At 42.2% G+C, this 17926-nt stretch overlaps 2 protein-coding genes across 8 annotated transcripts in view; one reads left to right on the top strand and one right to left on the bottom strand.

The window, feature by feature from the left end:
• The window catches only part of LOC106570030 (sialin), a 176435-nt gene extending 169807 nt beyond the window's left edge, over positions 1-6628 (bottom strand). Inside the window, exons 1-6 of one of the 7 annotated variants that reach the window (XM_014141924.3) lie at positions 6415-6628; positions 4243-4425; positions 3592-3782; positions 2976-3190; positions 2230-2463; positions 1828-2002 (exon numbers count right to left, since the gene is read on the bottom strand). In XM_014141924.3, the coding sequence (XP_013997399.2) occupies positions 1828-2002; positions 2230-2463; positions 2976-3190; positions 3592-3694 (727 nt within the window). In that variant the 5' untranslated portion in view covers positions 3695-3782; positions 4243-4425; positions 6415-6628. Of the gene's footprint in view, positions 1-1827; positions 2003-2229; positions 2464-2975; positions 3191-3591; positions 4426-4525; positions 4637-6414 lie in introns of those variants that run through there. The other 6 variants (XM_014141926.3, XM_014141931.3, XM_014141933.3 and 3 more) reach the window with 6 other exon arrangements.
• On the top strand, positions 6478-17734 carry LOC106570032 (palmitoyl-protein thioesterase 1). The gene is made up of 9 exons (XM_014141935.2): positions 6478-6593; positions 7371-7480; positions 7980-8107; positions 8190-8260; positions 8369-8471; positions 8695-8785; positions 8878-8976; positions 9082-9153; positions 17373-17734. Exons 1-9 carry the CDS (start codon positions 6479-6481, stop codon positions 17493-17495), a joined length of 912 nt encoding a protein of 303 aa, XP_013997410.1. The 5' UTR covers position 6478; the 3' UTR covers positions 17496-17734.
• The last annotated feature ends 192 nt before the right edge of the window (positions 17735-17926 follow it).

Below are 17926 nucleotides of genomic sequence, written 5' to 3'. Positions count from 1 at the left end.
TTTGAGGTGTGTAATGAATGTATGTGTTTGAGGTGTGTAATGAATGTATTATGTTTGAGGTGTGTAATGAATGTATATGTTTGAGGTGTGTAATGAATGTATATGTTTGAGGTGTGTAATGAATGTATGTGTTTGAGGTGTGTAATGAATGTATGTGTTTGAGGTGTGTAATGAATATATGTGTTTGAGGTGTGTAATGACTGTATTATGTTTGAGGTGTGTAATGAATGTATATGTTTGAGGTGTGTAATGAATGTATATGTTTGAGGTGTGTCTGAATGTATATGTTTGAGGTGTGTAATGAATGTATTTGTTTGAGGTGTGTAATGAATGTATGTGTTTTAGGTGTGTAATGAATGTATTATGTTTGAGGGGTGTAATAAATGTATATGTTTGAGGGGTGTAATGAATGTATTATGTTTGAGGGGTGTAATGAATGTATATGTTTGAGGGGTGTAATGAATGTATTATGTTTGAGGTGTGTAATGAATGTATATGTTTGAGGGGTGTAATGAATGTATATGTTTGAGGGGTGTAATGAATGTATTATGTTTGAGGTGTGTAATGAATGTATATGTTTGAGGTGTGTAATGAATGTATATGTTTGAGGGGTGTAATGAATGTATTATGTTTGAGGGGTGTAATGAATGTATATGTTTGAGGGGTGTAATGAATGTATTATGTTTGAGGTGTGTAATGAATGTATATGTTTGAGGTGTGTAATGAATGTATATGTTTGAGGTGTGTAATGAATGTATTATGTTTGAGGTGTGTAATGAATGTATTATGTTTGAGGTGTGTAATGAATGTATATGTTTGAGGTGTGTAATGAATGTATTATGTTTGAGGTGTGTAATGAATGTATATGTTTGAGGTGTGTAATGAATGTATTATGTTTGAGGTGTGTAATGAATGTATTATGTTTGAGGGGTGTAATGAATGTATGTGTTTGAGGTGTGTAATGAATGTATATGTTTGAGGTGTGTAATGAATGTATTATGTTTGAGGTGTGTAATGAATGTATTATGTTTGAGGTGTGTAATGAATGTATTATGTTTGAGGTGTGTAATGAATGTATATGTTTGAGGTGTGTAATGAATGTATATGTTTGAGGTGTGTAATGAATGTATTATGTTTGAGGGGTGTAATGAATGTATATGTTTGAGGTGTGTAATGAATGTATATGTTTGAGGTGTGTAATGAATGTATTATGTTTGAGGTGTGTAATGAATGTATATGTTTGAGGGGTGTAATGAATGTATATGTTTGAGGTGTGTAATGAATGTATATGTTTGAGGTGTGTAATGAATGTATTATGTTTGAGGTGTGTAATGAATGTATATGTTTGAGGTGTGTAATGAATGTATTATGTTTGAGGTGTGTAATGAATGTATATGTTTGAGGTGTGTAATGAATGTATTATGTTTGAGGTGTGTAATGAATGTATTATGTTTGAGGGGTGTAATGAATGTATGTGTTTGAGGTGTGTAATGAATGTATATGTTTGAGGGGTGTAATGAATGTATATGTTTGAGGTGTGTAATGAATGTATATGTTTGAGGTGTGTAATGAATGTATTATGTTTGAGGTGTGTAATGAATGTATTATGTTTGAGGTGTGTAATGAATGTATATGTTTGAGGTGTGTAATGAATGTATTATGTTTGAGGTGTGTAATGAATGTATGTGTTTGAGGTGTGTAATGAATGTATTATGTTTGAGGTGTGTAATGAATGTATTATGTTTGAGGTGTGTAATGAATGTATATGTTTGAGGTGTGTAATGAATGCATTATCTTTGAGGTGTGTAATTGCTATCCAACTCTCACCAAACATGTAGAAGACAGCGGGCCAGCCCAGACTGTGACAGATGAAGCCAGTGAGGGGCAGGGCTACAAAGGCCCCAAAGTTGGCCCCTGACCCCGACAGGGTCATAAGCCGAGACCTCTCTAGAGGGGGAGCCCAGCGAGCCCACATGGCCATCATGGCCGGGAACGTCACCCCCTGAGGACATACAATCACAGAGCGATACACACTGATTTAAATGATTAAATGAACCATTCTTATGGCACTGAAATGAACAATATACCTTGGTGTTTTACGGAAAATAATGACCATATGGCTATATGTCTATGATTAATACGGTTGTTTATACAGTCAAATGCTAATCCAGTTCATTGCTGATGACAGAATGAGATTGACCCCTACTCGGCACACATGAAGCCTCTCACCTCCCCAAATCCCTCCAGTGCCCGTAAACCAAACAGCCAGTAGGGTCCTAGCTGCGCTGCCAGGGGGGTGAGGAGGGTGAGTGCTGCGGTGCCCAGCACTCCTCCCCCCAGGAAGATACTCCCCCCAAAGTGTCCGGCCAGGTAACCCCCGGGGATCTGCGTCACCAGGTAGCCAAAGAAGAACGCCCCCAGCAGCAGGCCCTGAGTCAGAGAATCCCAAGAGTACTGAGGTATCTGAGCGAGAGAGAGAGAGACGTAAATGAGCATTAGTGTTACGTATGAGTTTGTGAGTGTCTTCGCATGTGCAGTATGTCCAGTATGCATGGATCATGTTTGTGTGAAGCCTATTTATGTACTGTAATATATGAGCTATAATTAAGCAATAAGGCCTGAGGGGGGGGGGGGGGGGGGGGGGGGGTATATGGCCAATATACCACGGCTATGGGCTGTTCTTACGTACAACGCAACGAGGAGTGCCTGGACACAGCCTTTAGCTGTGGTATATTGGCCATATATCACAAACCTCCGAGGTGCCTTATTGCTATTATAAACTGGTTACCAATGTAATTAGATAAGTCAAATAAATGTTTTGCCATATCATTGGTATACAGTCTGATATACCACGGCTGTCAGCCAATCAACATTCAGGTCTCGAACCACCCAGTTTATAATATATGCTATAATATGCATGTACAGTATACTACTATAGGTCTAGTTGTGGATACTTTGGAAGAGCTGGTACTTACCCCATCTGGCTGGTCTGGGGTTTGGCTGCCATTGCCATGGGAGGAAACTGGGCACTCATGTCCACCTGAGCTGTTGAGAGATGGTTGGCTTTTGGTCCCATTGACCATGGCGACCATGGCAACACTTAGATTGACACGGAGACCGTAGACGACGGAGAATCCAAAGAACATCAAGATGGCCAGATTGCAGCGTGCAGAGCAACATTGTGGAGGTACTGTTAGACACGACAACAACATGTGCCCAATCACACCTCACAGTCTATCTGAAAACACTTAAAGATGACTAAAGATGACACTTAAAGATGACTATTTAGACAGTGCTCGTAGTAAATCTACTCTAGCTAACAAGGATCACATGACACTTAAATGACATATTTCACTAGCACACTGTTAGTTATGATGTAATAAGCAAAATCATAGGGGCGAATCCGAACTTCCACGTAGGTCAAATGTTCACTTAGTGACCCACTGACATCAATGCCCCATACTGACAAAACACTTGATATGACTTCATTCGACTCTAAGAAGGTTGTCATTACATAATGAAGCACTTCTAGCACATCCACGCTGCTGAGTGCTGACGGCGCAAAAGAGCAACCAAAACAAGTTAAGACACCTGAATCATCAACATCCAGCACTTCTTTTTTAAGTAGGGGTGTAGTCTCTCCACTCTCGTCCAGTGGGGAGGAGTTGATGGAGTATCCATTTTGCAAAGCCATTGCAACCACCAGTCAGGTGACGGCCAGAGAGAGGAATGAAGTGAGGGTGATCTGAGGTCACCTAACCATAGTGTCCTAAGAAAATCTGCTAGATAGAGAAACGGCAAGAGTCAGCATGAACAATTGCTAGACATTCAGCCTCATGCAAGTACGCACACACCCACACAGACGGGTTAAGACTACAGATACATGCTGGACAAGCATTTCGCTACACCCGCAATAACATTTGCTAAATATGTGTATGTGAGCAATCAAATTGGATCTGATTTCGATATGAGAATGACCATGACTAAGGCAGGTCGGTCAATGGTCCTTATGGTGTTCAATGTAATTGGCCAAGCATGCCAAGACAAAAAGTATTTAGTTCCTTAGCTACAATAGCCAGACGACAACAACTTACTGACTTTAAAGAAATCCATAGGAGATTGTGCAACAGTTACAAAACACCTGACAAGTCAAAGAGATCCAACATAGACACGTATATAACATTATGCTTTGCTCTTTATAGCGAGGAATGTTTAGATAGAGAAAAAGGTTTGACCGAATACCACAAATTGGACTGGATGGACCAGCTAGTTATTCACTTGCGGTTATTGAGGTTCTAGACCTAGATCATAGGACTGGAGAGCATCATATATACATTCTTCTTCTTCAGATGATGATGATGATGAGGACGATGATGCTCCAAATAGTTTTACGCTAGCTGGTGGTGTGGATTATCAATGTTGAACCTGCAGAAAAAAACAAGACGGAAACAAATACCAGACTGTGAGTTATGGCCTATGTAAAGTCAGTCACAGACGCATGATTTCAATGATTTTTCATAGCTACTTCTTTTAGTTCTGGACAAGTAGTACGCAATACATCTGATCTCAGAATATAGGTCTTTCCACTTAATGAAATAAAGTAGTAGACTTGGCCTCTCCTCCACTCTAACGGTGTGCAGACTGACCAAAAGCGGATGTGAACCTAGTGTATCTGCAGACAAACAAAACTTTCCCAGGTTACCATTGGAGGAAGAGAGAATGTATGTTAAGCAGGTCAGCTGATGAAGGGGGTGGAATAGAATGATGTAATGTAATACCTCTTGACATGGTGTAGGTGAAATTTAAGGTGAATAATGTTTTTATTCAGTTTGGAGTGATTAACACAATTTTTTTTATTTTACTAGGCAAGTAAGTTAAGAACAAATTCTTATTTTCAACAACAGCCTAGGAACAGTGGGTTAACTGCCTTGTTCAGGGACAGAACGACAGATTTGTACCTAATCAGCTCAGGGATTTGATCTTGCAACCTTTCCATTACTAGTCCAACGCTCTAACCACTAGGCTACACTGCCACCCCAATGCTTAGCATATTTATGTTTTTCCTTTTCTGTAATACACATTCAGATTCAAATTCAGAAAACTAGAATGTCTTCAAAGAGGCAATTCATCATGATGATTACCAATATTCTACTTGTGACACATTTGTTCATAAGTTGATGGTCACTAGATTTGTGACTGAATGTTATGGATTCTTCTCATATCGTTTGATAGTGATTGACACCAGAGCTCCTGAAGGTACAAGGACACATTGATTATTATTGTGTTGATGACATTATGCACGCTGTATGATTCAGTATCAGCTGGCAAAGTCACTGTCTTTTGTTTTGACATCGTACAAGCATCTCGGGATGAATTTTAGAGAACATTTGATACTGTCTGATTAGAATATAAAGGGCCAGTCTCCAAGAGGCATGTTAGACAATTTCTCTGCTTCTGTACCGGAAGCTTCTTCCTGTTGCAATTTGTAATTAAACTAAAATTATTTTGATTGATGCTCTCCTTTTTGTTCACCATGAAATTCCCATTACACATTGATTGACTCAAAAATCTATGAGCGTGTTTACGATTCTGAGAAACTGGTAGTCACATGACCAAAAAAGTGTTTTTCTTCGGTGACGCGATTATGAATTTGCACAAGTGTACAGCACAAGATAAACGCAGCTAGTTGACACATTGCGCAACAAGCTGCTCCGTATGATTTGGAAATCGATGGTTATTTCCCAAGTTCCTTCCTGGTTGCATTAGTTTGTAATGTGACAAGTTATTGCGCTCAGTGGTGGTGATTCCTGAACAGTAAGTCGCAGTTTCCGTTTTTTTTCTGTGAAACACAACCAGCCAGAAATGTAGATAAGGCCAACTGTCAAGCTATGCTGTTGTCAAATGTAGCAAAGTAACCTAGCTAGCTAGTTAGTTATGAAAGTAAGGTAACTAGTTTTTGTATTTAACTAGACAAATTCTTATTTACAATGACGGCCTATGAACTGCCTTGATCAGGGGCAGAATGTCGGTTTTTTACCTTGTTGGGGATTCGATCTTGCAACCTTTCGGTTACTGGCCCAGCACACCTGCCTAGTGGCTAGTTACACATGATATGCAAAGATGTCATAGACACAGACCTTTTGGGAAAATGGGTAATTGTTGTTCCTTCTGGCTTTGTTTTGTTCTTGTGAAGCTCACACAGCCATATTTCATGATTTGACAACATGGAAAACCCCTACCAAATAAGAATCGCAGCTTTAAAGGCATGATCTGTCAGTCCATTGCTACGTCTATGCATCTGAGAGAAGATACATTTCCCCAGCCCCATCACTCAGTTTAAACAACAAAGTGGCAGGGCCAGGCTGTTGAAATAACATATTTGAACACATGTCCAGCAAATAACATCACACTCACACTGTTTTATCGTTAGTTCACTAACTGTCTGGTCCTCTTCGTTACATTGATTTCAAGGTTCAAGATGACCGCACTTCTTAGCTTGCTCCTCGGGGCTGGTCCACTACTGTTACTTGCCCTAAACCCAGTACATGGATCCGACAATGCCACCCTCCCATTGGTTCTGTGGCACGGAATGGGTAAGCACTTGAGATGCATAATGCAACAACATCATGTTTCACATACAGCAGTGGTGTTTCTCAGTTTGGCAGAGTAGCAAAACAAAGAAGTGATGGCCACTTCCTATATTTTCATGTGGCCCTTAGTCATGATATGGCAGTTAGTGTATATGAATAGTTTTTTTCCCCCCCAAAACTCTATATCAACCAATTTTTCACATTTTGTGTTTTTTCATCAGAAATGATTGCTTTTTCTCAGATTTTTAGATTCATATTTATTTTTGTTGCAAAATGCTTGAAATGCATTGTTTAGCTGGAATTAAATGTTCGTATCCTGTAATTTGACTGTGATATGTAGTTGTCTCACCTAGCTATCTTAAGATGAATGCACTTACTGTAAGTCACTCTGGATAAGAGCATCTGCTAAATGACTCAAATGTAAACGTTTTACATACAGGCTCATATTACTGTATTGAATAATACCAAAATATATTTTTCAAATATGTCACAAATGTATCAGTTCTTTATAAAACAAATTGAAGTTATTTGTTACATTTTACTGTGTAAATCCTAGTACTTCTTATTTTGGATATATAACATTTAGCAAAAAAAACGATTTGTCTGTCATTGAACAACACCATGCAATGATTAGATAGTGAAAAAACACCCCAATCTCTTTCATAATTTCTTGGAACAATAAAAGCATATTTACCAACATTTCTGAAAATGGATATATAGCATTTTGTAATGAAACTCTTCATATAGAGACTCTGGGTTCTTGTTTCGGTGTGTACATAGGAGACAGCTGTTGCAACCCTCTCAGCATGGGCTCCATAAAGAAGATGATCGAGGAAACCATCCCTGGAATTGACGTCCTGTCTCTAATGATTGGCAAGACTGTCAGTCAGGTACTTTCCAATCTGTGGTGGACAGCCATACCCTGTGGTGACTGGTGTGAATGCTTGCCTTTGCTCCAGCCAAGCCTGATTCTACTAATGAAAGCTTTGATTGAATTTCATAAGTAGAATTGGGTGTATTACTGCAAGTAGCTTAGTGGTTAAGAGTGTTGGGCCAGTAATTGAAAGGTTGCTGGTTTGAATCCCTGAGCCAGCAAGGTGGAAAAATCTGCCGTTCTGCAGATTTGACGTCGATTAAGGCACCCCCCGCACATCTCTGATTCAGAGATTAAATGCGGAAGACACATTTCAGTTGAACGCATTCAATTGTGCAACTGACTAGGTATCCTCTTTCCCTACTGTGTGGCTGGAGAAAAAGCCTGCATCCATGCCAGCCCTTGCAGGCTAAAATCACTCCCCCTTGACCTATTTTTTTGAGATGTGGTGTTTCTGTTTGCCAACATTGTTACTGTCCCAACATGAACATCCTTGTCTCATATCTATCCCTCAGGACACAGAGAATGGTTTCTTCATGGATGTCAATGAGCAGGTGTCCATGGTGTGTAGCCAGCTGGCCCAGGATCCCAAACTGAAGGATGGCTACAATGCCATGGGCTTCTCCCAGGGAGGACAGTTCCTGTAAGTAGTGTCTCTTGGTCCGTACTCACAAAGCCTCTCAGGATGCTGTAATTCTCAGATCCCCCCCCCCCCCCCCCCCCAGGAGGGCAGTGGCGCAGCGCTGTCCATCTCCTCCAATGAAAACCCTGATCTCTGTTGGGGGACAACAACAAGGTAATGGCACCATGGCAACAGTGACATAATCCCTTGCCTTGTCTCTTTTCATTGTCTTTCATTCACTTCCTGACAGTTTTGAAATGATCCTATTCTCCATATTCGCAGGAGTGTATGGTCTCCCTAAATGCCCTGGAGAGAGCTCCCATATCTGTGACTGGATTCGCAAGGAACTCAACGCAGGAGCCTACACTGATATTGTGCAAAAACAGTAAGTGTAGAATTTATTTACAACTCAAAAACAGTGAGTGTAGACCTTATTTCAACTCATTCAGTGCAATTCTTATGTTTGAGACGAATCGGCAATATCCAGATCAACAGTATGTTATGACATAGTTACTGTACGTTTTGAGACGAGGTACAAAGAGAAAGGGCTTTGTGTATTGTGTGGTTGTTATCCAGTGAGTCATTTGGAATCCTTGTGTCTTTATCAGCTTGGTGCAGGCACAGTACTGGCACGACCCACTGAACGACGACCTGTACAAAAAACACAGCCTCTTCCTGGCTGATATCAATCAGGAGCGGGTTAGTATGGCTCTAGTATGGTGTTAGTATATATTTTTCCATCGCTGTATTCCAATCCCATTCATTTCATCTGCTGCCTTTTCACCCCACAGGTGGTGAACGAGACTTACAAGAAGAACCTCCAGCTGCTGGACAAGTTTGTGATGGTCAAGTTCTTGAAGGACAGTGTTGTGGATCCAGCTGATACCGAGGTAAATACTGGACACACTGTGACAACCTCTCTTGATGTACTGTCCTCCTCCTGCACTGTAATTACTGACGCTAAATGTATGTTGTATGCAATCTATTCGTTATAGTGGTTTGGTTTTCTGAAAACGGGTCAGGCAAAAGAGACCGAGACGCTTCAGGAGAGTGTTCTCTATAAAGAGGTAAAAACCCCCATCATGTTTACTCATCTTCAAACACAGACATGTACACTATACAGTATATACAAAAGTATGTGGACAGCCCATCAAATGAATGGATTCGGCTATTTCAGCCATACCCGTTGCTGAAAAAAAATTAATAAAATAAAAAAAAACAATCAGGCACACCGCCATGCAATCTCCATAGACAAACACTGGCAGTAGAATGGCCTTCCTAAAGAGCTCAGTGACTTTCAACGTGGCACCGTCATAGGATGCCACCTTTCTACCAAGTCAGGTCGTCAAATGTATTGTTCAGTGGAAACGTCTAGGAGCAACAACAGTTCAGCCGCGAAGTGGTAGGCCACACAAACTCACAGAACAGGACCGCCAAGTGATGAAGCACGTAGCGTGTAACAATCATCTGTCCTCGGTTGCAACACTCGCTACAGAATTCCAAACTGCCCCTGGAAGCAACGTCAGCACATTAACTGTTTGTCAGGAGCTTCATGAAATGGGTTTCCATGGCCGAGCAGCCTTACACAAGCCTAAGATCACCATGCACAATGCCAAGTGTTGGCTGGAGTGGTGTAAAGCTCACCACCATTGGACTCTGGAGCAATGGAAACGCGTTCTCTGGAGTGATGAATCATGCTTCACCATCTGGCAGTCCGACGGGCGAATCTGGGTTTGGCGGATGCCAGGAGAACACTACCTGCCCCAATGCATAGTGCCAACTGTAAAGTTTGGTGGAGGAGGAATATTAGTCTGGGCCTGTTTTTCATGGTTCAGGCTAAGCCCCTTAGTTCCAGTGAAGGGAAATCTTAATGCTACAGCATGCAATGACATTCTAGACGATTCTGTGCTTCCAACTTTGTGGCAACAGTTTGGGGAAAGCCCATTCCTGTTTCAGCATGACAATGCCCCTGTGCAGAAAGCAAGGTTCATACAAAAATGGTTTGTTGAGATCGGTGTGTGTTACGAATCCCTTTGGCCCAGCGGTCTAGGGGGGATGGATACGAGACCCGTAACATAAATCATAATCGTGACATGTAACAGTGAGAACCAAAAACCACAGACAACTGAAATCTACCGTCAAACTCAAAAGGTTTATTTTAAACACAGGGTAAAGGGGTGTGAGAAAAGGGGCTGAGCTGGACCCAAGCAAAGAAACAATAATCAAAAACACCCCTAAGCTAGACTAGCCTATTTCCACAACAGCTAGCTAACTAACCAAAAATACAGAGGGTGGTCCGCCCAGTTCTAACTAGGGTACTTAGACACAGTATTCCTACGGGTAATGTATGCCCATGGGCGACTTGTCTTGGTACCCCCTTTTCCCACCAAACAAACAACCAAACAAACAACAAAACAATACTCACAGGATTACCGGACAAATGTGACATGAGGTTTCAAAACAAAAGAGATCAACACAGAGATGTAGAGCTAGGGACAGAGAGCGAGATTGAACAGAGAGAATGAACACAAAGATTGATCTGGGGAGAAAACAACTGACTGGGTTTTTAAACCAAGGGAAAGGGGCTGTGATAGGTTGAGGGAAAAGGAACAGGTGTCTTCTGATTGATGACTGATTGGGGAGTGATGATTGTCACCTGTGAGGAGGAGAAGGAGAGAAAAGAAATACAAATACAGGATACAAACTACCTGTATCCGTAACACTCCCACCCTTAAAAGAGCAACCCTAGGGGGGGATTGCGAACAAAGTATTTACTATAAATCCCCACAATATCAACAAACAAAATCAATCTTTCAAAACATGCAAAAATCATTATTTTTACACACGAGACAAAGCATCTGCGAATACATTATCTGAACCCTTTTTGTGGCAAATCTCCAAATTATAATTTTGTACAATAAGCGCCCAACGCATAAGGCGCTGGTTCTGGTTGTACATACGGTGGAGAAACACTAAGGGGTTATGGTCAGTATATACAATCACAGGTAGGGCACTAGAACCTATATACACTTCAAAGTATTGCAGAGCTAATAACAAAGCTAGAGCTTCTTGCTCGATGGTGTCATAGTTTGACTGACATTTGTTAAACTTTCTGGAGAAATAACATACAGGATGATCCAGTCCACTCTTGTCCTGCTGCAGTAGAACAGCACCAGCACCTCTGGCACTAGCATCTACCTCAAGTTTAAACGGTTGTTCAAAATTCGGAGCAGCAAGTACAGGGGTATTGCATAATAGTGCTTTAGCAGTTTCAAAAGTTACCTTACAGTCCGGGGACCACACAAACGATCTTGCCGGACTGAGCAAATCGGTCAATGGAGCAACTACCGCAGAGAAGTTTTTACAGAAGCTACGGTAGTAGCCAACCATCCCCAAAAAGCGGCGTAGCTCTCGTCTGGTGGTAGGTGCAGGGAATGCAGTGATAGCCAAGACCTTGGCATCAACAGGGCGCACCTGTCCATGGCCGACCTCTTTGCCGAGATAGGTAACCGTTGCTTTCCCAAACTCGCACTTGGCGAAGTTCAGGGTTAAAGAAGCAGCTGCCAAATGTTCACATACTACCCTTAGAGAGTTAACATGATCTGTCCACTCAGATGAATAAATCACTAGATCATCAAGATATGCACTACAATTAGGAACGCCAGCTAATACGGTGTTAACCAGTCGTTGGAAAGTGGCTGGTGCATTTCGCATCCCAAAAGCCATGACAGAGTATTGTAGGAAGTTGTCTGGGGTAACAAAGGCAGAAATCTCAGAAGCACGTGAGGTTAACGGAACCTGCCAGTAACCTTTTAAGAGGTCCAACTTAGTTTTACATAAGTAGCAGCACCAACAGTGTCGATCCAGTCGTCCAGTCTGGGCAACGGGAAAGAATCTGGCAATGTGACAGAATTTACCTTTCGATAATCCGTACATAACCTGGACGTACCATCAGGTTTAGGAACCAGAATGCAAGGAGAACTCCAATGGCTTGAACTTGGCGTAGCCAGGTCATTTTCCAACAAATATCTCACTTCATCCCTCATTATCTTCCTCTTAGAAGCATTGACACGATATGGGTGTTGCTTGATAGGGGCAGCATTTCCAACATTAATATGTGTAGGAATGTCATTAAAGAGACATGGAAAACTGTGGAGTCGCCTCACAATATCGTCGGCCTGTCCTTCCGTTTAATGAACCAGACCTGACTGGAGAGACATCAGCATTTCTGAGTTGGGCAATCTAACACACTGCTGCTGAGTATTGCGCAACTCTAATCCATCTCCATCAACATCATCAATATGACAGTCCACTACCATCGCAGTAGAAGCGGAAGAGACAGCAGTACCTTCCGTTGTTGTTGAACTATCTACCTGGGTGATGGGTCGGGTGTGGTATGCTTTCAACATGTTAATGTGGCACACACGAGATTGGCGTTTCCTATCAGGAGTTTGAAGCACATAATCAGTTTCACTTAACTTCTTTTCAATCAAATAAGGACCAGAGAAACGAGCTGATAGTGAAGATCCTGGAACAGGCAATAACACCAGTACTTGGTCACCTGGCTGTAGTGGACGAGAAACAGCCTGTTTATCATAGCGTCTTTTCATACTTGTCTGTGATGAAGACAGAGCTTCCTTAGCGAGAGCACAGGCTTGGTGTAGGCGCTCACGAAAGCGACTAACGTAGTCCAACACATTCTCTTCTTCCGTACACAACTCTTGGGACAAAAACTGTTCTTTAAGGACTTTCATTGGTCCTCTCACTGTGTGACCAAACACTAGTTCAGCCGGGCGGAACCCTAGGGACTCCTGTACAGTTTCACGAGCAGCAAACAAAACTAGAGGAACTCCCTCATCCCAATCTTTCTCAGATTCCAAACAATATTTACGTAGCATAGACTTCAGTGTCTGATGCCATCGTTCAAGCGCACCCTGAGACTCTGGGTGATATGCGCTTGACACACGGTGCGTAACTGACAATGATTTTAACACCTGCTTGAAGAGCTTTGACAGGAAATTTGTACCTTGATCAGTTTGTACCACCTTAGGTAACCCGAATGTCGTGAAGAACTTAATTAAGGCTTTACTCACCACCGGAGCTGTAATCTTTCTCAGAGGAATGGCTTCGGGGTATCTGGTTGCCATACACATTATCGTTAACAGAAACTGGTTACCCGATTTTGTCTTCGGTAACGGTCCAACACAATCCACCACCACATGTTCAAATGGTTCACCTATGACAGGTATAGGACAAAGAGGAGCGGGAGGAATAACCTGATTTGGTTTTCCTGTAACCTGACATATGTGACATGTCCGACAGAACTGAGCCACATCTTGTTTTAAACCTGGCCAAAAGAAATGTCGAAGGATCCGATCATAAGTCTTTGTGATTCCTAAATGACGAGACCATTGGTGATCATGAGCAAGGGATAACACATTGTGTCGAAAGGCTGTAGGAATCACTATTTGGTAAACAGCATTCCAATCTCTGTCAGCGTCAACATGGGCTATCCATTTACGCATGAGGAGATTACCATCAAGGAAGTCAGCCACGTTCTTCTTCTTTGCCTCTTCCAATGAGACAACGCTAGAAAAACATTTAGCAAGCTTGTTGTCAACCTTCTGGTTAGCAATCAGCTGCTCACGAGTGACTGGTAACTGTATTGCCTCAGCAATAAGTTCAACATACTTCGCATCTTCCCTGGGCTGTTTGGCAGAGGTGATCAGCTTCTCAGAGGTATCACACAACCCATCCTCTTGATCATCTTCTTTGAACAGAACAGTGCTCGACAAATCTATCACGTCACCCACTTGTCTTGCCTGAGCACGAGTGACAGCACAAGCGGGGAACACATGGGGATAACTCTGTGCCAACTCATTGGAGAGAGAGTGGTCACTTTTATCCAACACTTCCAATACGGGTACTACCTTTCCTCCGGCAATATCGTTACCCATTATAAAGGTCACACCTTTTACTGGCAACATAGGACGTACCCCCACTCTGAATATTCCACTGATTAACTCAGAGTGTACACTCACAAAGTGCAATGGCACTGGGACAAAACCCATTTCAATACCCTGAACTAACACACTGGAACCACAGTATGTATTGTCGGATAAGGGCAACACATCAGACAATATAAACGACTGCGCCGCCCCAGTATCTCTAAGGATTTTAACAGGACGCTGAGATGCTTCGTCATTCGCTAAGGACACAAACCCCTCAAAAATGAACGGTTCGTAACTGCGGTCGGGTACTGAGACTTTCAAACTACATTTACCCAGAGGCACTGGTTTCGTTTCAGACCTCACAACAGTACGAATTAGCCCAACACCTGTTGGCGGCTTGGCACGAATAGGCATCCCTTGTTTGCGTTTTAGTAGGAAGCAATCATTAATCATATGTCCCACTTTATGACAATAGAAACAGGGACGCTCATTTTTCTGGCGTGCTTGATATACTGTGGGCCGACAAGGACTAAAAGTAGGCAACTCAGTAGCTCTACTCTCAGTATGAGCCGAAAACACACTCGTGTGTCAACACAAACTCGTCTGCCAACACAGACGCTTCTGACAGGGAGGATACTTTCTGTTCATTTAGGTAAATTACAATGCGTTCGGGTAAGCAATTTTTAAACTCTTCCAACAAAATTAACTCCCGGAGAGAGTTGAAATCAGTTACCTTACTAGCAGCATGCCATTTATCAAACAGATTTCCCTTGTCTCTAGCAAATTCCACTTAAGTCTTACTAGGAGACTTTCTATGAGACCTAAATCTCTGTCGGTATGCCTCAGGCACAAGCTCATAAGCGCGAAGAACAGTAGCTTTGACCACTTCATAGTTCAAACTATCTTCCAGAGGTAGCGCTGACAAAACCTCTTGGGCTTTACCAGTTAATTTACACTGAAGTAATAAACACCACACCTCTTCAGGCCATTTCAATGCTACGGCTATTCGCTCAAACACACAAAAATATGAGTCAACCTCTGACTCTCTGAACAAAGGCACTAAGGCAATCTGCCTACTAATGTCAAACGTGTTGGAAGCTGGTGAGGACGACTCACTAACAGGCACAGTAGGAACGAAGGCTAGCCTCGCTGTCTCTGCCTCCAGTTCCATTTGGCGCATTTTGAAATCCAACTGACGCTGGTCTCTTTCTTTTTCTGCCTCAATTTTACACATTTCCAACTGCCGCTGTTCCCTTTCTGCCTCAATTTTACACATTTCCAACTGGAGATTTTCTCGCCTAATTTGGGCTCTCTTCCGCCTCCAGTTGAAACTGTATAGAACAGACATCCCTCCTGGCATCACCAGTTGACATTGGGGAGAGTGGATCAAAACGGGGTAATGTGGCTGGAGCTTTAGCCTCGCCGTCGGTCTCAGACACCGACGGGCTTACAGGAGCAGCAACATCCCCTACAGGGGTAGTAGGTTCAGGCAGCGGTAACACAAGCACCTGCTCTTCTAACAATACATTTAACACTAGTTTCTTAACTTCCGCCTTAACTAAATTGTACGAAATAGACAATGAATAATGGTCTGCCAAGGTCATTAAACCAATTTTACGACATTTATTAAACACCTCCCACCAAGGGTTATCCAAAAAGGATTTCAACTCAAAAGTAGCCATCTTGAACTACTACCAAACACAAGAGCCAACAAATAGCAAACACTAATGCTATGACGCTCAACACTGAACTAACCACACAACAACAATCTGCATGAGCGGCATGGGCGTCAGTAATGACAGATCCCGGATGAGCCCCCACTTATGTTACGAATCCCTTTGGCCCAGCGGTCTAGGGGGATGGATACGAGACCCGTAACATAAATCATGCAAATTATAATCGTGACATGTAACAGTGAGAACCAAAAACCACAGACAACTGAAATCTACCGTCAAACTCAAAAGGTTTATTTTAAACACAGGGTAAAGGGGTGTGAGAAAAGGGGCTGAGCTGGACCCAAGCAAAGAAACAATAATCAAAAACACCCCTAAGCTAGACTAGCCTATTTCCACAACAGCTAGCTAACTAACCAAAAATACAGAGGGTGGTCCGCCCAGTTCTAACTAGGGTACTTAGACACAGTATTCCTACGGGTAATGTATGCCCATGGGCGACTTGTCTTGGTACCCCCTTTTCCCACCAAACAAACAACCAAACAAACAACAAAACAATACTCACAGGATTACCGGACAAATGTGACATGAGGTTTCAAAACAAAAGAGATCAACACAGAGATGTAGAGCTAGGGACAGAGAGCGAGATTGAACAGAGAGAATGAACACAAAGATTGATCTGGGGAGAAAACAACTGACTGGGTTTTTAAACCAAGGGAAAGGGGCTGTGATAGGTTGAGGGAAAAGGAACAGGTGTCTTCTGATTGATGACTGATTGGGGAGTGATGATTGTCACCTGTGAGGAGGAGAAGGAGAGAAAAGAAATACAAATACAGGCTACAAACTACCTGTATCCGTAACAGTGTGGAAGAACTTGACTGGCCTGCACAGAGCCCTGACCTCAACCCCATCGAACACCTTTGGGATGAATTGGAACGCCGACTGCGGGCCAGGCCTAATCAACCTAAAACATCAGTGTCCAACCTCACTAATGCTCTTGTGGCTGAATGGAAGCAAGTCCCCACAGCAGTTACATTTACATTTTAGTCATTTAGCAGACGTTCTTTATCCAGAGCGACTTACAGTAGTGAATGCATACATTTCATTTCATGCATTTTTTTTTTTTTTTTTTTGTACTGGCCCCCCGTGGGAATCGAACCCACAACCCTGGCGTTGCACACACCATGCTGGCGTTGCAAACACCATGCCCTACCAACTGAGCCACAGGGAAGATCCGTGTGAGGATTTTTCATTGGAAGATTAACCTTTTTCTTTGAGACTTGGGATGACCAGAGGTCATGAAGGATTGAATATTATGCAAGAATACTGCAATATAGCAGTATATTGACTTTTCTATAGTGAAATTTGAAAATGAAGACATGACTGAATCATTATGCTGCTTATGGAGAACGTCAAGTAGTAACTGTCAGTGGAATGTAGTTCCATAACTTTCACTTTATCAAGACTTACCTGATGTTCCAACATCTAGTAGAAAGCCTTCCCAGAAGTGGGGACCAACTCCATATTAATGCCCATGACTTTGGAATGAGATGTACGACAAGCAGGTGTCCACATACTTTTGGCCATGTGGAGTATTTTCATGTAGTCGACTCATATTGTAATGTATGTGATATTGTTTTGATACATGGAGTTTATTTTCAGGATCGTCTGGGACTGGCAGCGATGGATGCAGCTGGAAAGCTGGATTTCCTGGGTACAGAAGGAGATCACCTCCAGTTCACCAGGGAGTGGTTCAATGCCAAACTAGTGCCTTACCTGCGCTAAATACACCTAGCTACCTTCCCTCTGACACTCAAGTTGGCATGCGCACAACTATTGCACTGATCATTCCTATCATATCGATACCATCCTGCTGATGAATCTAATGCACAATTTATGATTTTTAAAACCCTGATCTTACCCAGTTAATGTACTACCACAGAAAATTAATTTAGTCTTAGTTGGTTCCCAGAGATGCATGGTGGTCTAATTTTGGATGTGTATTAAAGTTTACATTTGATCAATTTTGTTTAGCGCTATTTTGGAATAAGAATGTACATTATAAAACTTAAGGGTAGTGTGTGTAATGGTAAATGTTAGATAATCACTGGTTCTGGACTGGGCTAATTATTATCGTTAGTGTTGGTTTACCCAGCTCTCCTTGTGAAAAGTGATAAACAATGGTTCTCTAGGAAAATTAGCCAAACATAAGGGCA

This window comes from Salmo salar, chromosome 14, assembly GCF_965601325.2.
Source record: "Salmo salar chromosome 14, fSalSal1, whole genome shotgun sequence".
Taxonomy (NCBI): domain Eukaryota; kingdom Metazoa; phylum Chordata; class Actinopteri; order Salmoniformes; family Salmonidae; genus Salmo; species Salmo salar.
Note: the sequence above shows the minus strand (reverse complement) of the source record. Positions and strands in the feature narration are given on the sequence as shown.